General features: G+C 45.4%; 1 protein-coding gene across 1 annotated transcript in view; it reads left to right on the top strand.

Moving 5' to 3' along the window:
* NCKIPSD (NCK interacting protein with SH3 domain) overlaps nucleotides 1–16,708 on the top strand; it is a 120,553-nt gene that overhangs the window by 27,467 nt on the left and 76,378 nt on the right. The window contains exons 2-3 of the mRNA XM_032801330.2: nucleotides 12,380–12,492; nucleotides 14,492–14,693. Of these exons, the coding sequence (XP_032657221.1) occupies nucleotides 12,380–12,492; nucleotides 14,492–14,693 (315 nt within the window). The remainder of the gene's footprint in view (nucleotides 1–12,379; nucleotides 12,493–14,491; nucleotides 14,694–16,708) is intronic.

Below are 16,708 nucleotides of genomic sequence, written 5' to 3' on the forward strand. Positions count from 1 at the left end.
TGTAATTAGTTGTTATATAAAATGTGAGCTATGTTTTGACCAAAGCTTCCTTGTGCTTTGTAAACATTTCAATATACTTGCGGTAACTGGATGCAGATAGAGACCAAATATCACTGAGGAACTTGGGCATCAAGCCTCCTTTTTCAGCCATTAAACTGGAGGCCAATGGTAGTTGTGGAAGAATTTTTGAACTTCTATAACTACTGCTGATTTTTTTTTTTTTTTTAGTGAAGTTTAAATAGAATGCCAAACACCCATATGTCAGAAGTTTAGAATAATTGTCCTTGAGGAATTCTGTCCTTTTTTCATAGCTTCATTAAAGACCATCTTGTCATACTTTTCACTTCATTCTTGAATGGCATATTCAGCAAACACAGTGGTCTGCAGTTTCCTTTTCAGCTGTAGAAACAATAGCTGCAAGAAGGTGCATGTTTTTCCCCATGTAGGTGTTTGTAACCATCATGGGTCACTTCTCAATATTGATTTACCATTTTGTACTTGTGTCGATGTGGATTCTTTTTCTTCTTTTTCACTTCTGCCATCTAGTAATGGCTATGTGAACTTAAATCTGTTCTGAGAAGCGTATTCAGGGTAAAGTGCTTCAATCATTTCTTTACCTGCTCATCTTATATTACATTGATGATTATGATGTTAATGTGAAGGGTTCAGGTTTGATCTGTAATAATTTATAAATACTGTATCTGATGTAGTCATTGTCCTGCTGGGTTATTGGTTGTGTTTGCTGCTTTGTTAGCACAAATCTTAAAGAATAAGACTTTTTCAAGCTGGTATCTTTCCTAGGTAATGTCCATCTCTAATCTTTGAGTAACAAAGAATCAATTTTGTGTTGTATCATAGTCCTTGGGTGCATCTGCTATGGAAAAATAAATATCCTGATTTATTATAATATCTGCCACTGCACCAGAACTGAACTGCTAATGAAGGGTCTGGTGTTCATACTACTGTCCGGAGACCGTGAGCAATGACATGATGATAAAATCATCTGAACCCCTGTCTATGCCTAGGGAGGCTGTGGAATCTCCATAGTTTAAGAGCAGGTTAGACAAACACCTGTCAGGAATGGTCTAGATAATATTTAATCCAGCCATGAGTGCAGGGGACCGAGCTAGATAACTCTCGAGGTTCCTTCCAGTTCTAGGATTCTGTGCTCTCTTACAGCATTGGTAACACTGAAATGTGCGTAATGACTTTCCTAAAGCACATGATCAGATGTCCCCATGATCATGAAGAATTGGGAGAGACTGGAAGAGATGGAATATTGTTACCTTCTGTCTAACCTTCCCAAAGGCGAGGAAAAGCTTGTTTTAGAAGGGAGACTTTGTAGGGCCTGTCATATCTGTAATGGGCCAATGCAGTAAATATGTAAATCTTACACGTGTGTGTGCACAGAGCATGGCTGCAGTCCATTTTCTGTTCACTCAGCCCATAAGAGTCTATTTGTCTAGAAGAATGCTTATCTGAAACGTATGATTATTCTGGACTGCTGAACAAGTTCTTCGCTCTGATTGCATTTAAAGAGCCCAGGCATTTTGTAGAATGACACTTTCAGATGAATGCAAAATGAGGAAGGAGGGAAAGTTTATTTTTGGTGGTATTAGGGAAGTAGGGAGGGAGAACTGTTGAGGTGAAAGGTTAGAATGCCATTGTACACAATACACCCACTAGGGTTTCCTGAGAAATGCTAAAACCCTGAATCTACTGAAATTTCTCTTCCCAGTGCTGGGAGAAGGATAGCAAGAATACTGACAAATTCTGAATTTTATTTTTCAGGAGGGGGGGGGGGGGAAATTGAGATTTTTAGAGGGTTTAAATATTTCCTGCCCTCAGCTGAATGAGGATATCAGGAATGAGAAATGCATGCTGGGGTCCATCCCTGTCCGTTTGGGATCTGGGAAGGGTGTGCTGCTCCAGTCACAGATTGGCTGGTTGGCCAATCACTGGTTGGCTGTGCTTGGTGGCACAAAGTGTAGATCTGTATTAGCCTCTCCTCCCCCCATCATAATGTTTGCTCTCCGTGCTACGGGGTAAGAGGAAGCCTGCAGACCAGCTTTAGCGACATGCGTCCTGTTTGCTCATGCTATCAGTAGAGAGAGAAATACTGATTTATGGAAGGTAAAGAAGGAAACCTCAATTCTTGTATACTGTTCAAGTGCATATTTAAATGTAAGCTGTTAGTTAAGTGAATTTCACATGCATAAGAGATTCTTGTCGTATTTGAGGAGCCCCATTTTATAGGCTATAAACTGAGGTATAACTAATCCAACGCTAGTATGGCCAGTGGCTGTCAAAGTTAACTGCTCTTCCCTCTGCTTCGCCTTCAGTGTCCAGCCTACCTGTGCCAGGCCAGATGTGGCGCACAGTCTCTCTGATACAATTTCTTTATAATTGATTTAACAAAAAACTTGCAATTAATCTCTCTTCTCGTACGACCTTCTGAAATGAAAATGAGTATAAATGCTTTTTCAAATAAAATCTGTCACTACTGTCATGATTGCCAGGCTAGCTGCACCACTGGCCCATCTATGGATCTTACCAAATGCATCACGCCCCAGTGTGAGGCCTCGAGCCTTTGAGGGTATGTCTACATTGCAGTTAGACACCCACAGTGGCCCATGCCAGCTGCCTTCGGCTCGTGGGGCTCTGTCTGCAGGGCTGTTTGTTTGCAGTGTAGATGATCTGTCTCTAGCTGAAGTCCAAGCTCTGGGACTCTCTCACTTCTCATGGTCCTAGAGCTCGGGCTCCAGCCCACACCCAAAAGTCTACATTGTGATTAACCAGCCTTGCCCTGGAAGCCTGAGTCACCTGGCATGGGCCAGCTGTGGGTTTCTAAGGCCATGTCTACACGACACCTTAAATTCGAATTAAACGGCGTTAATTCGAATTTATGGTGCACCCGTCCACACGACGCAGCCCTCTAATTCGAATTAAAGGGCTATTTAAATCGATTTTAGTACTCCTCCTAAACCACAGGAGTAACCCTAAAATCGATTTTACTAATTCGAATTTAGTGCAGTGTGGACGGAAATCGAAGTTAATGGCCTCCAGGAGCTATCCCACAGATCACCACTGACCACTCTGGACAGCACTCAAAACTCCTATGCACTGGCCAGGTAAACAGGAAAAGACCCGTGGAGGTTTGAATCAGTTTCCTGTTTGTCCACTGGGGCTCTGAGCAGCAGTTTTAATCACGCTGCACTTTAAAAATGCAGTCTCCTGAGAACAGAAAAAGGGCTCCAGCATGGACCACAGAAGAGCTTTTGGATCTCATTGCCTATCTGGGGTGAGGATTCCAGTGCTAACAGAACTCCGTTCGTCTAAACGGAATGAGAAAGTATTTGAAAGAATTTCAAAGTCTATCACAGAAAGTGAAGCCATGGAAGGGACCAGCGGTGAGTAAAATGTTTAAATCAGTCATATTTAAAACTTAGCGTTTTTTAATTATCAATTTTTTAAGCATGCGTTGTCATTGTCTTCTTTTTTAGCCATTACAGTTACACGAAAGTTCCTTAACATGTCTGGGGATGCAATGAAAATCCTCCCAAGAAATCTCCATGAATTTGATATTGCAGGAAATCAAAGAGCCTTTCAGTAAATTTCGGGGCAATGCTGCCTTAGCCGGTCCTCCAATGAAAGATGCTTTGCCCTCCCAGGCATACATGACGTAATTTGGAATCATTGCTTCACAAAGCATAGATGCATAAGCACCAGGACTCTGATCACAGGCATGAAAACCATTCGCTCTGCCTCTTCTGCTGTAAACTCTCACCAGAGTTCTATCGTTCATTGTGACCTGGTTGAAATAAGTAATTAATTTGTAATTAGGAGAGAAACATGGCCATTATGCTCCTGTAATGCCACTGATGTAGCTGGTGGAGGGGACTTGTGCTGCGATGATGCTTAGCAGGGAGGGGTGAGACAAACATAAAGACTTACCATGGCTGCTTGGAAGCAAATTTATAATGGCAGTACCGGCAAGCTGCATCTGTACTGTCTCTTGTGCCGCGCCCTCTGAGCCCAGGGACAGAGTCTCCAGTATTAAAGATGAAAATGTGACCTTGCAGTGAAATCACATGTCCTGTGTAAGGTGCATAGTTTTGTGCTGTGTGAGTGAGTGGAATCATTGTTCTATGAAATGTATCTTTTTACATACTTCTCTCTCTTACCCCACCATACAGCTGTGCAGTGTTCTTTCACTCCCTACCCCATCTGCAAGGCTAGCCAAAGGCAGAGGAAAAGGAGAACGAGAGATGGAAATGTTTTCAGAAGTCATGGAAGTCAGCCACAAGTAAAACAAAGCTCATCATAGTGATTTGAAGGAACTGATAGCAAATACAAGAAAGATGCCAGTGACCGGGAGGACAAGAGAAGAGGCTCGGGAGGACAGGAGAGACGCTCGAGATGAGAGGTGGCGGGAGGAAAGAAAGAGGTGGCGGGAGGAAGACGGCAGGTAGAAGAGAGGTGGCGCAAGGAAGACAGGCAGGAAGATCAGAGGTGCAGGGAGGAAAGATAGGCGCTGGCGTGATGGAACGCTGGAGCTGCTGCGTGATCACACTGATATCCTCAGACGCATTGTTGATTGTTCAGACAACAGCAGCGGTTACAGAGTGCCACTGCAGTCCATGTTTAATCACCCTCCAAGCTCCCAAGTTCCATATCTCCCTCACGCAGACGTGTTAGAACGCGTGGGGAGGCTTCCTGCACCAGCACACTCCACCCCATGGAGAGCCCAACCAAAAGGCTGTAATGAACAGCTGAAATGTATTTCATGGCTTTTCCTTACCTGTGATCCTCCTCCCAAAGCACAGCTTTCAGGATACCTAGATAAAATCTGTGCCTCTGAATATAGTTCCTTTCTAAATCAGACATACATCCAAAGGGGGGAGGGTGCTTTTATTACAGGGAAATGATCCTTTAAAAAAAGAACGCATGTTTTTAAAGCAATAACAAATGAGTTTTAATAAAAGATTAAATGATTTTTTAAAAACATACTGGCTTTCTTTCCTTCAGCCACATGTAATGAAAGGGTGGGGGGTTGGTTTTGAAAGTCCTGCAGCAAGCTGTAAGTAAAGGGGGACGGTGGGTTCGCTTACAGGGAGTCAATAGAGGCGGGAGTGTTCATCAAGGGGAAAGAAGCACTGCAATCACACCTATACCCTGGCCCGCGACGAAACACATTTTCAGGGCTTCTCTGATGTGCACCGCCTCCTGGTGTGCTCTTCTTAATCGCCCTGGTGTCTGGCTGCTCGTAGTCAGCAGCCAGGCGATTAGCCTCAGCCTCCCGCGACCCGCCATAAAGGTATCCCCCTTACTCTCACAGAGATTGTGGAGCACACAGCAAGCAGCAATAGCTAAGGGGACATTCTTTGGGCTGAGGTCTGAGCGAGTGAGATAATGATCGAAAGCGCCCCTTTAAACGCCCAAATGCACACTCTACCACCATCCTGCACTTGCTCAGCCTGTAGTTGAACAGCTCCTGACCACTGTCCAGGCTGCCTGTGTATGGCTTCATGAGCCATGGGCATCAAAGGGGTAGGCTGGGTCACCAGGATAACGACAGGCATCTCAACATCACCGCCTGTTATTTTTCTGGTCTGGGAAGTAATTTCCTTGATTCAGCCCGTTTAAAAGAGAGTACTGTTTCTGAAGACAGCGTGGCGGTCATGAACCCCGTTCCTGGCCATCCTACGTGGATGCTGGCGGTGAAACGTCCCTTGTGGATCCACCAGTGCTTGCAGCACCAATGGAAAAGTACCCCCTTGCGGTTCACGTACTCGGCGCCCTGGTGCTCTGGGGCCAAGATAGGGATATGGGTTTCCATCTATGGCCCCTCCACAGTTAGGGAATCCCATTGCAGCAAAGCCATCCCACTATGACCTGCACGTTTCCGAGAGTCACAAACTTTCGTAGCAGCAGCAGCCTAACGATTGCTTTGGCTACTTTGCATCACAGCAGCCCCCACAGCCTAGATTTTCCCACTCCAAATTGATTCGCGACGCTGACCGGTAGCTGTCTGGAGTTGCAAGCTTCCAGAGGGCTATTGCCACTCGCTTCTCCACAGTGAGAGCTGCTCTCATGTTAGTATTATGGCGTTTCAGGCAGGGGAAAGCAAGTCACAAAGTTCAAAGAAAGTACTCTTACGCATGCGAAAGTTATGCAGCCACTGGGAATCGTCCACACCCGCAAAACTATGCAGTCCCACCAGTCTGTGCTTGTTTCCCGTGCCCAAAATCGGCGTTCAATGGGCAGAAGCTGACCCATTACCAGCAGTAGCTCAAAATGCTGGTCCTGCGGTTAGGGAGAGATCAGTCTCTATGTCGTCATCATCATCATTATCTATATCGCTCTTGTCGGTGCGCAGGCTGCCTCTCAACTCCAAGTAGGTCCTCCTCCTGTCCCTCCCTCCTCCTCCTCCCTCTTCCTCCTGAATTTGCAGGTCATTCATGGCTCAGCATAGACAGCACGAGAGTGCGCGAGCTGTTTAAAACTTGCACGATTGCGTCACTCTCACCATGGTCTCAGCAGGGTCCATGGTCTCAGCAGGGTCCATGCTTCTGCTGTGCTATGGCGTTTGCTCTCTTCACCCAGGAAAAAGCGGCGCGGAATGGTTGGCTGCTGCTTTCACAACGAGGGGGGTGAGGCTGTACCCAGCAGCACCCGGGACAATGTTTTTGGTCCCAGCAGGCACTGGGCTGTCAACCAGGAGTGGGAACTATGGGATAGCTGTGTCACAGCTACCCACAGTGCACCGCTCCTGAAATCGATGCAAGACGTGGGCCATGGATGGCACAAATTCGATTTAAGATTCTTGGTGTGGACGCTCTAAATCGATTTTATAAATTCGGTTTTATAAAATCGATTTAGATAACTTCGATTTACTTCTGCCGTGTAGACAAGGCCTAATTGTAGTGTAGATGTAGCCTAATCCTTGGATGGAATTCTGCAATTCACCTGCTCTGACTGGGATCTGGATTACACCCTTGGGCACTAGCTGTGACTACTTCAGCAGGTCCCACTGGGCTTGGCACCCAGAAGCCCTTTTTCTCTGGGTGTCTGTGACACTATATCTTTGTAATGATATAGAAATAGCTTCTTCAAAAGATGCAAAGCATTTATTGTATTTCCACAGTGCAGTTAAAAATCTGCTGCTGGCCCACGTCAGCTGACTCTGGCTCTTTAATTGCTGTGTGGACTTCTGGGCTTGGTGATAGGGTGCCAGAGTTTGGGCTGCCAGAGCCCAGAACTCTACAGTGCAATTAAACAGCCCTGCAAGCCCGAGTCAGCTGGCACAGCCAGCTGTGTGTGTCTAATAGCAGTGTAGACATACACTTAGAGAAAAGTGTAACAGTGAAAGGCTTACACATAAATCCCTCATATCCCAGCTAACTCTATCTCTAGCTGGGTTTAGCTGCCTGCTCACAGCATATGTCTCTCCCTATCTCCCAGCTGTCAGCTTTTCCTTTCTGACCCAAATCCCCTCTCCCTTTTCTGTGGTCTCTTAAATTGTTTGTCTTCTTTGATCCCAGTTGGCCTTGGGAAGGGTACCCCATTCTAGCCTGGATGGAGCTATCAATTGTTATCTTCTTTACAACTGTGCAACTGAAGTGGACTTATCTGTGTCATTGTTTTACATTTCTTACTTGGCACCTCTACAGCCCCCTTTGGTTTAGCTGTATGTGTTCGAGTAGACAGCCGTACAAAATGGAACACGGAAACTGAGTGACATACAATATTAATCAAAATATTTTTCCAGTTCATTACAAATACATCTCTAAAATATCAGTCTGACTCCATCCATGTTAGCTAAGAGTATCCTATTGATTCTTCTTAAAGCACTATTGTTTAGAATTGTGGCTCGGCAGCCCGGTCATGGTCCACCACTGCATTGTACAAACACAGAACAACAACAAAAAATTTCAGTGCGGGTGGTAAAAAAGCAAGGAACATCTGAATAGCCCTGTGAGTACACTCTGCTGTATCCTTGTACATTCACTTCCCTACCTGGGGATATATTAGAAAGTGCAGCTTCAACCACCCATCCACTTTCTTCTAGTCACCGTAGTCAGTGTGTCCATTTAATCCCTGTCAGCCCTTGTTCCTTTCCAGGAAAGTGAGGGTTTCCTTGTCTACACAGTTTTTTTCATAGTCAATAGCTAACAAGAATTTTATAGTTCCACTGACCACTTAATTATACTTAGGGCTCCACGATCCGGTATCCTTGCTGTTGGGGGCCTGCTGATTTGGTCTAAGTCAAATGCATGGGCATTTTGCCTTTATAGAATCCATGGTCCTTCTTGACTGCACAGAATTTTTCTCTTTTCTCCGACGAAGTGGATATTCACCCACGAAATCTCATGCTCCAATACGTCTATAAGGTGCCGCAGGACTCTTTGCTATATTCATTATGATGATGTTTATTATGGTAGTCCCTAGGATGGGACTCCGTTGTGCTAGGCGCTGTACAAACACTGAGTAAGACAGAGTCCTCTGCCCTGAAGATCTTAGTCTAAACAGCCAAGTCACCCAAAGGATAAGAGTAGGGTTGCCAGGCGTCTGATTTTCGACCAGAATGCCTGGTCGAAAAGGGACCCTGGCAGCTCTGCTGTTAAAAGTCCAGTCGATGGTGCAGAGGTGACCCAGGGCTAGGGCAGGCTGCCTGCCTGCCCTGGCTCCATGCGGCTCCCAGAAGCAGCTGCTAGGTTCCTGCGGCCCCCTAGGCACATGGGTGGCCAGGGAGGTTCTGTGTGCTGTCCCCACCCCAAGCGCTGGCTCCACAGCTCCCATTGGCCGGGAACCCTGACCAGTGGGAGCTATGGGGGTGGTGCCTACAGGCACGAGTGTAGGACATGGAGCCTCCCTGACTGCCCATGCACCTAGGGGCCACTGGGACCTGGCAGCCTGCACCCCTTGGTCCCAGCCTGGAGCCTCCTCCTGAAACCGTGGTCCCACCCCAGAGCCCACACCGCTAGCTGGAGCCCTCACTCCCCACACTCCAACCCAGAGACTTCTGCACCCTGAACTCTCCATTTCTGGCCCCACCTGGAGCCTGCGCTCCCATGCCAGAGTCCATACGCTCTTCACTCTAACCCCCTACCCCAGTCCGGAGCCCTCTCCTGCACCCCAAACCTCTCATCACCGCAGAGCCTGTATCCCCAACCGGAGCCCTCACTCACCTCCTGCACCCCAGCCCGGTGAAAGGGAGTGGATGGGAAGGAAGTGAGTGACGGAGGGGGCTCAGGCAAGCAACGATGGGGTCTCAGAGAAGGGGCAGGGTGGGGCCTCGGAAATGGTGAGGCAGGGGTGTTAAGTTTTGTGCAATTAGAAAGTTGGCAGCCCTAGTTAAGAGAATGGGATATATAACATGAAAGTAGAGTTAACAGTGTGGTGGATTGCAAATTTCTTGTTCTGTACCTTGATTTTGTTTCATTCCTTTGGATGTGGATTAGCTGGATGGTAGAGTAAAGGAATGGAGGGGGCAGGAGAGGCAGCAGCAAACAGCCAATCAGCACAAGGTATGCAACACAGTTATATAGCACTGCAAGCATGGTGCTTAAAGACCAAAGATGTAGTCCTTGCCCTGAAGGGCTTCCAGTCTAAGTGAATATGTAATGGAGCAGTGATTAACTAAAGCACTGGGCCTTGGGGAGAGTGAGATGAATCACCATAAGATCATGTAGTGGCAAGGTTTGGTAGTGGTGCGCACTTTGTGGAAAGCCTAAGAATTGTTTTAATTGTGCGGTTTGATGTGAATGGATATACTGGGAAGTGAGTGCGTCATTTGATAAGCAAGCCCTTTGACCAGTTCAGTGGTGGCATACCTCTACCCCGATGTAACGCTGTCCTCGGGAGCCAAAAAATCTTAGCGCATTATAGGTGAAACCGCGTTATATCGAACTTGCTTTGATCCACTGGAGTGTGCAACCTCTCCCCCCGGAGCACTGCTTTACCGCATTCTATCCGAATTTGTGTTATATCGGGGTAGAGGTGTATTGAGAGGCAATGGCAAGTGCTGCATCACACCTTCAGCCAGGACATTTTGGAAGCAGTGCAGGGGCTTTGCAGGTGGAGGGACTAAAACATTTTTATCAGAGGAGCTGTTGGCAGCTTTCAGGGAAGTTGCCCTCCCTCCTCTGGGGAGGGCAGCACTGAAGAATTCCTTACAGTTATACTTTCCCTGTCCCAGAGGGGAAACACAGCTCACCTAAGTTTTCTCCTATCTTCTCAGAATGTGAAATGCCTTCTCTGAAATGCTTTGCCTTTCCTCCCTTCCCAAACACTGTTCTAAATATATTCGTGTATGCCCTGCTTGGGCTTTTAAATTAGATCTTTCATTAGAGGTAGAAAAGTCTGCTTATGAGGGGAGGGGTTGAGGGAGATTTTTCCCTGCGTGCATGCTGGGCTGTTAGAGGTAGCTTAGCTCATATCTGTAGTGTTTAATGAGCAGATATTTTTATTTTAACATACTTTGGATTTGTCTCCTAAAACAGATTCCCCTACTGTTTTCTCCTTATTGCTTGTCTTACAAAAAAACTAAAAATGGTCTCTCTGAAAAAAGAAGTGTTTCAGAGGCACTTTCATTCCTTGCCTTGTTTGGCATTTTTCAGTGTTGTCTGCAGGTTGCTGTAAATACACATTTGGCTTAGTAATTAATCAATGCATAAATAATACATAGTGTGTTATCAGAGCCTGCACACCAGTGCTGTGGAGGCAGCGCATTCAACCCTTGTGGAGAGGAATTGCCTTGTGCTGCTCTGCAGCAACCCCCCATGGCCAATTAATGTGCATCCTTGATGAGCTTCCAAATGCTCTTTGGCCAGATAAATGGTTGCTGTGATGTGGGCAGGGGGTAAAGCAAGGAAAAATGAAGGAGATCCACAGCATTCAGACAGATGGAGTGAATGCCTGATTACAACCAGAAAACCCACATGCACTGAACTGAGAATGCAGGCAGTGGTTTTTTTAATGGTCAGCACACTCAGCCCAGGAGTATTAATTCCCAACTATCTATATTCAGGGTTCTACTACTGACTTGTTGTGACCTTGCACAATACTCACCATTACATTGTCTGCCCTGGACCTCAGTTGCCCTGTGCCTAAAAGTGAGGCTTGCGTAATGATTGTAAAGTACTTACAGAACTTCAGGTGGAAGGTGCTCAATACGTGTAAAGTCTTAATATATAAAATCTTTTAGGAATATTTCAGGCCTAGTGGCCAACTTGAATTTTTCCTGTTCTTTCATTCCAGTCATTCTTTGTAGTGCAAGCTATTTGGCCCTGGTCCAACTTGCCTTGTGTGGATAAGCACCTAGCCCGGGTTCTGTAGCATGGTGCCTCTTCCATCTCTGCTAAGAGGGTTGGGAGAAATGGATCTAGGATTTGAAGTCTAAATAGACAAAGCCATGGTGCAAAATCACTGGGGAATGGAAGGTCCAGAGTCCATGTTAAAGGAAGATTGACCTGTAATTCAACTAGGTTGGGGAAACTGCTTCAGTTTTAAATCCTGCCAGTGTAGTGCAGTATTATTTTCCTGAATGCACAGCCACTGTGAATGACAGTTAAACCTGTTCCAAGGCTTTTGGACATGGTCTGACTGATGAATTAGATGTTTTCTGGTGTTTTTCATCTTGAAAAGCTGGTATTGTCAACAAAAAAATGTGGTAAATTGGCTGGTAGGCGTGTAACTAGAAGAGCAAATGATTCAATGATGACTTGAGTGGGAATCTGGAAAAGCCATTTCAGCAGCAAAATTGTTAGAAAACTAGCAAGAAGAATGTGAATAAAAGACAAACAGTACTATAGCCAACTGGCATGAGAAGGTCTCCAGATACTTGGTGTGCATGTTGCTCCAGAGGTGGGTAAATGTAGCTGAAGGAATGAGCATGGAACAAACTATGTGTTGCAGTCGAAACTCAAAAACTTACTGTGGCAATTTGAATGTGAAATTGATCTGAAGAGCTGTTCCGTGCTCTTTGCAATTGATCTTCATGTAATGAATTATTGGAATTCAGGGCTCGGAAGGCAAGTGCATGGAGCTGTGATGTGTTTCTCATCTCTAACAATAAATCTTGAATAGACAGAATCCATTTTGTGTACACCTGCACATTTTAAAAAAAATCAATTTTTAAAAAGTTTGTTCTTCAAAGAGGTAATGAACAGACCAGAACAGTTGACACTGACTATCATCATCATGCCGTGGTTGTGGGCAGCTGAAGCCTTTTTCTTGTTTCCATTAGTCATCTGAGTTCTCTGCACTGCCTGTTCCTGTGGATTTCTTATGCTATCAGCTTCCCTTACTGTGAAGTGCAATGGAAAGGAATCTGAAAATTAAGATATGGTAACCTGTAGCGTGTTGTGTTCCATAGGTGCTGGAACAAGATGTGGTTTTGCAGTCTATTGACCGAGCTATTGAGGCTATCCACAACGCAGCTATGAAGAATGGAGGCAAATACAACTTGGAGCAGAGGGATGTCCTCCAGTAAGTACAGCCAGTACCTGGGACAGATTGGGACTTGACAGCTCATGCTCTTTCCCAAGAGGCAGGGAAAGAGTGAACTTAGTGGTACAGCCATGGTGGGTGGTTGCTCACTTTCCAGTCCTGGGTGTGGTTAATAAAGGATGGCCGGGTTGGCTGTTGGTAACTGGAGCCCCACTGCCGCTAAGTAAACAAAGGACTGAAGTACTCAGGGAGCCCTCCAACTCACTGATGTGAGAGCCAAGTGATGAACAGCTGAGTCTCCAGTCATCACTGCAGTGCCTACTCTCAATCTCTGCCCACAATTCCATTTTCCTCCAAGCAAAGCAGTTTCTCCAACTCACGGGGCACCTGTCTGCCACTCTAAGCCACCGCATGCGGTTTAGAGTGTCACATTGGCTAGAGGCTTGCTTGACAGTTCTCTCTACAAGTGTGAGGGAGGGGGGGATACTTTGGTTCAATTGCAATCCAGGTTGGGAAAAGAGATTTTACACCTTCTTTGGCCGTTCCAGTTTGCCCTCTCAGATGCAGCTGTCCCTCTTGTTCCTTTCTCCCTGCCCCCAAACTCGTAGGTCACTTGACCTTTATATTTAAATCTGCTCTTGGTTAAAACATGAACTTGAGAACATCTCTCCGCTAAAGTCAGTGATGGAGTGTTAAGGTCTAGAGACTACTTGTTTCTTTCTGTCCCTTGGCCCTTGCTACTCCTGGGTGAGGACTCTTCCTTCCCTGGTGATAGCACGGTAATTGCACCTTCTGCAGTTGCTGTCCAGCCAGTGACACTGAAACACCTAGGCACTTTTTAGAAGATCGCTCAGAGATGTGATACTTCAGCATCATGACATTGCTGCTAAGTGGTTTCAAGGTTGAATTTGCCAAATGCAGCATGTAAAGGAAATTCTGCAGCTAGTAGAGTGACACATAACTCCCCTGTCCTGAAATAAAAACCCACTTGAGCAGTGGTGCTCATTGCATAGTGCATGGCTTGCAACTCCTCTCATTGGGTGGTCTGAGTTGTGCTTAAGGCTCCAGATGCAAAGGTATTGATCCCATAGGCACTGATGATTTTTGTGTATGTGTGTTCACCCACCCACAAATACACAATTTGTGGTGGTTGGCTTGGAGAAGAGCATCTGGAGAAAGGCATCTCCACTGCGGATACTGGACCTCAACCCTCTGCATCCCTCAGAAAAGCCCAAATAAATCACTGCATTGTACGCACAATTTTATCCATGGGAGAGGGTCTGAGGGAGAATAGATCCGCACATGACAAATGTCAGCCACATTGCTTAATGCACTTCTGGAAGGCTCTGAGACACTACAGTGCTGAGGACAGTATAAGAACCTGTATAGAATACAAAGAATAGATATGTTACCTTCAGTGGGCAGTAGTTGCAGGGTGATCCTTCAATAGCCCACTCCTGAGGGACAAAGAAAGTGGCATTTAAAGATGGAGAGAGGCTGAATTGGTGTCCAGAGCTTGCTGAAGTTGGGTGCTTTTGTTTCTTTCCTTCATTGCTTAAAAATGTAAATCTATTGGGATTAGCGAACACCAGACCAGGGCATCTTTGTAATACACTATTAACAATTGCTTGCTATGAGACTTTTTTGATACCTTGAGTTATGGATTGAGGCATATCTGTTTCACCTCAAATCAAACCATCATGGACACTGTAAGGGAGCCATAGAGCTAAGGTGCAAGCAAGTCTAAAGCGTGTGGCAGAACAACTAGCCCTCTGTACCATGAAGTGGAGATACATCTCCTGTGAACCCTGATTCACAAATCATGTGCTTTTTACAAAGACCTTTCCCTCCTCTTTGAGAGGTGCTTCCTTAGTAGTTCAGTGGAATTGGACTTATTCTATCCTCAGTAAAGATCCTTACTATGGAGATGTCTGTTGTAACCACAGTCCAGTTTCAGACTTAAGCTTCTTGGCATTGGGTACTGACTTCATCGCTTCACCCGTGTCCCTAATGCACCTGTTTCCATTCCATCTGCCAGGAAACTGATCCATCATCGGAAGGAGACTGTGTCACGCAAAGGTCACTCACCAGCCAGTCAGGGAATGATTATGACCCCATCCTCCAGTGATCACCATTTGGATTTAGCACGACAGCCCAATGGCATGTGCCGGACAGGTTATGAGCGACATCACAGCCTGCCAAACACAGAGATCCAAGAGGATGATGAAGGTCTTTACCAGGTAACAGCATCTTGGCCTCTTCTAAATTCTTCCTTAAAGGGTCCCTCCCTCTCGTATCATACATAATATTCCCTGTGCAGTTTAGCTCACACTTGTTGCCTTGAGCTATAGTGTAGATTCACTATTTGCTGCTATACAGTTGCTGTGTCCCATCCCAGGCATGGCTGGTATGATCTCTGTGTATTCCTTTACATTTATAAAGCACTTTGGGATCACTGAGGATACAAGACTATGTAAATGTGCAAGATCTTCTCTAGTTTGTGCTACTGGCTCTTTCTTGACACCTTTTTAAAGAGCTGCTAATTCCTCAGAGAATACTTTGAAATACATTGTTTTTAGAGACACTTCTGCTTAGGTCATATTTTTTTTTCTGTGCTTTTATTTCCTCCTTGTTAAATCTGCACAAAAACAGGATCTCTGTGCCTTAGGAATTCCTCTGTGTATCTGCTTATTCCTGTGCTCAAATTGTGAAGATCCTGTTTTCTTGTGAACATCTCTAGTAGTAACGAATTAGAGGAGGAAAACACAGAAATGTGACTTAAAAGCAAAATTCTATCTAAATGGAACCAAATTACTGTGAGTCGTCAACAAGTCTTCAAAGAGACAGGCCAGGACAGACTTAGCAGCAATTGTTTGGAGTAGGTTATGTAACTGATTACATGGCTGGATGTAGCAAAGAGATGGGAGTTTCCCTCATACAGATGGGACATGTTGGTGTAGGGTTGCTGCATCTGTCCAAGATGAGTGTTTATAGTGGCACCATTACCCCGTCACTGCTGATAGGAGGGGCTTGTTACTGACTTAATAAGGAAACATAAGTCTGTGGAGCTAAAAAGGGGCTGGTCTACAGGCTTACTAACATTCTCTACCCCAGTACTCTGCCCCTGTAGGCAGCCAAACTGACCCAGTTCTAAAGCCCTTTGATAAAGGAGAAAACCAGCTATGCTTTTTTAGGATAGCCAAATGGTGTTACAAACCTCCAAGTAATGCTGGATTCCCATCTTCTTTTGTAAGTCTGCACTCACCTGGCTGCAGGGAAGATCCAAAGGAACATAAATTCTTTGATTTAACAAGAGGGCACAGTGCCCATCTGTGATGGATGAGAGACTGACAACTTGGGATGTGTTCTCATTAGAATGTGCTTGCCCATGTTGAAAAGCTAATTAGATTATAATTAACCCCTGGATGGGGATATTTCTGATATGCTGTGAAAATACAAAATGGAGCAGAAATATCCCTCCCACACCTTATGCCAAAAAGCAAAAGCCACACTATCCTGTCTGTAAGGTAATTTCCTCCTTTCTGCTTCTAAAGCTGCCTTAGGGGAAAAGTGCATTTTAAACCCTTTTCTGTGGTGTTTGAGAGGAGCAGAGGCTTACAGGGAGACACCTTTTAACTGCTGTGGGTTTCTAGTTATGTCCTATTGTTACACATACTGTAACTTTTGGCAAGATTTTGGTGGGTGATTTACACTTCAACAGTGCTGCTGCCTCCTTGCTTCTCAAAGGCTGAACTGAATGGAGAGTGTGGCTGGACACTTTTTTAATTCATCAGCCTAAGGTAGTCATATGAGCACCAATTCCTATGGAGGAGGAGAATAATCTAGAGCATTATAGCAGAGTGACATCTCTGCTAGAGTTAAGGTTAAGGCCAGCTTTCTGTTTAAAGCTCGACTGTTCTAAGTGCTCTGAAATCCATATTGTTAATCAAATTTTGTTGAAATTTGATACATCTCGTGGAGACATGGGGCACCGTCAGTGGTCTAAATTTGGAGCCTTTTAAACAAGGTGTTGCTGAGTTTCAGCCCTTGGGGGAAAAGACCGCTTTTCTTCAAGTGGACACATTTTTTGCCGACAGACAGAGATCAAATCAGGGCTCACATCATTGTACCAGGGACTGACTGACAAGGGTTACCCAAATAGAGTGCTTGGTACCCACCAGCCTTTGAGGGAAATCAAATTAAAATGTTGCTTCAAAAAGAGTTTGCTTCTCCAGTTAGACAAGCTAAGACTCAC

Source organism: Chelonoidis abingdonii, chromosome 17 (genome assembly GCF_003597395.2).
Source record: "Chelonoidis abingdonii isolate Lonesome George chromosome 17, CheloAbing_2.0, whole genome shotgun sequence".
Taxonomy (NCBI): Eukaryota; Metazoa; Chordata; order Testudines; family Testudinidae; genus Chelonoidis; species Chelonoidis abingdonii.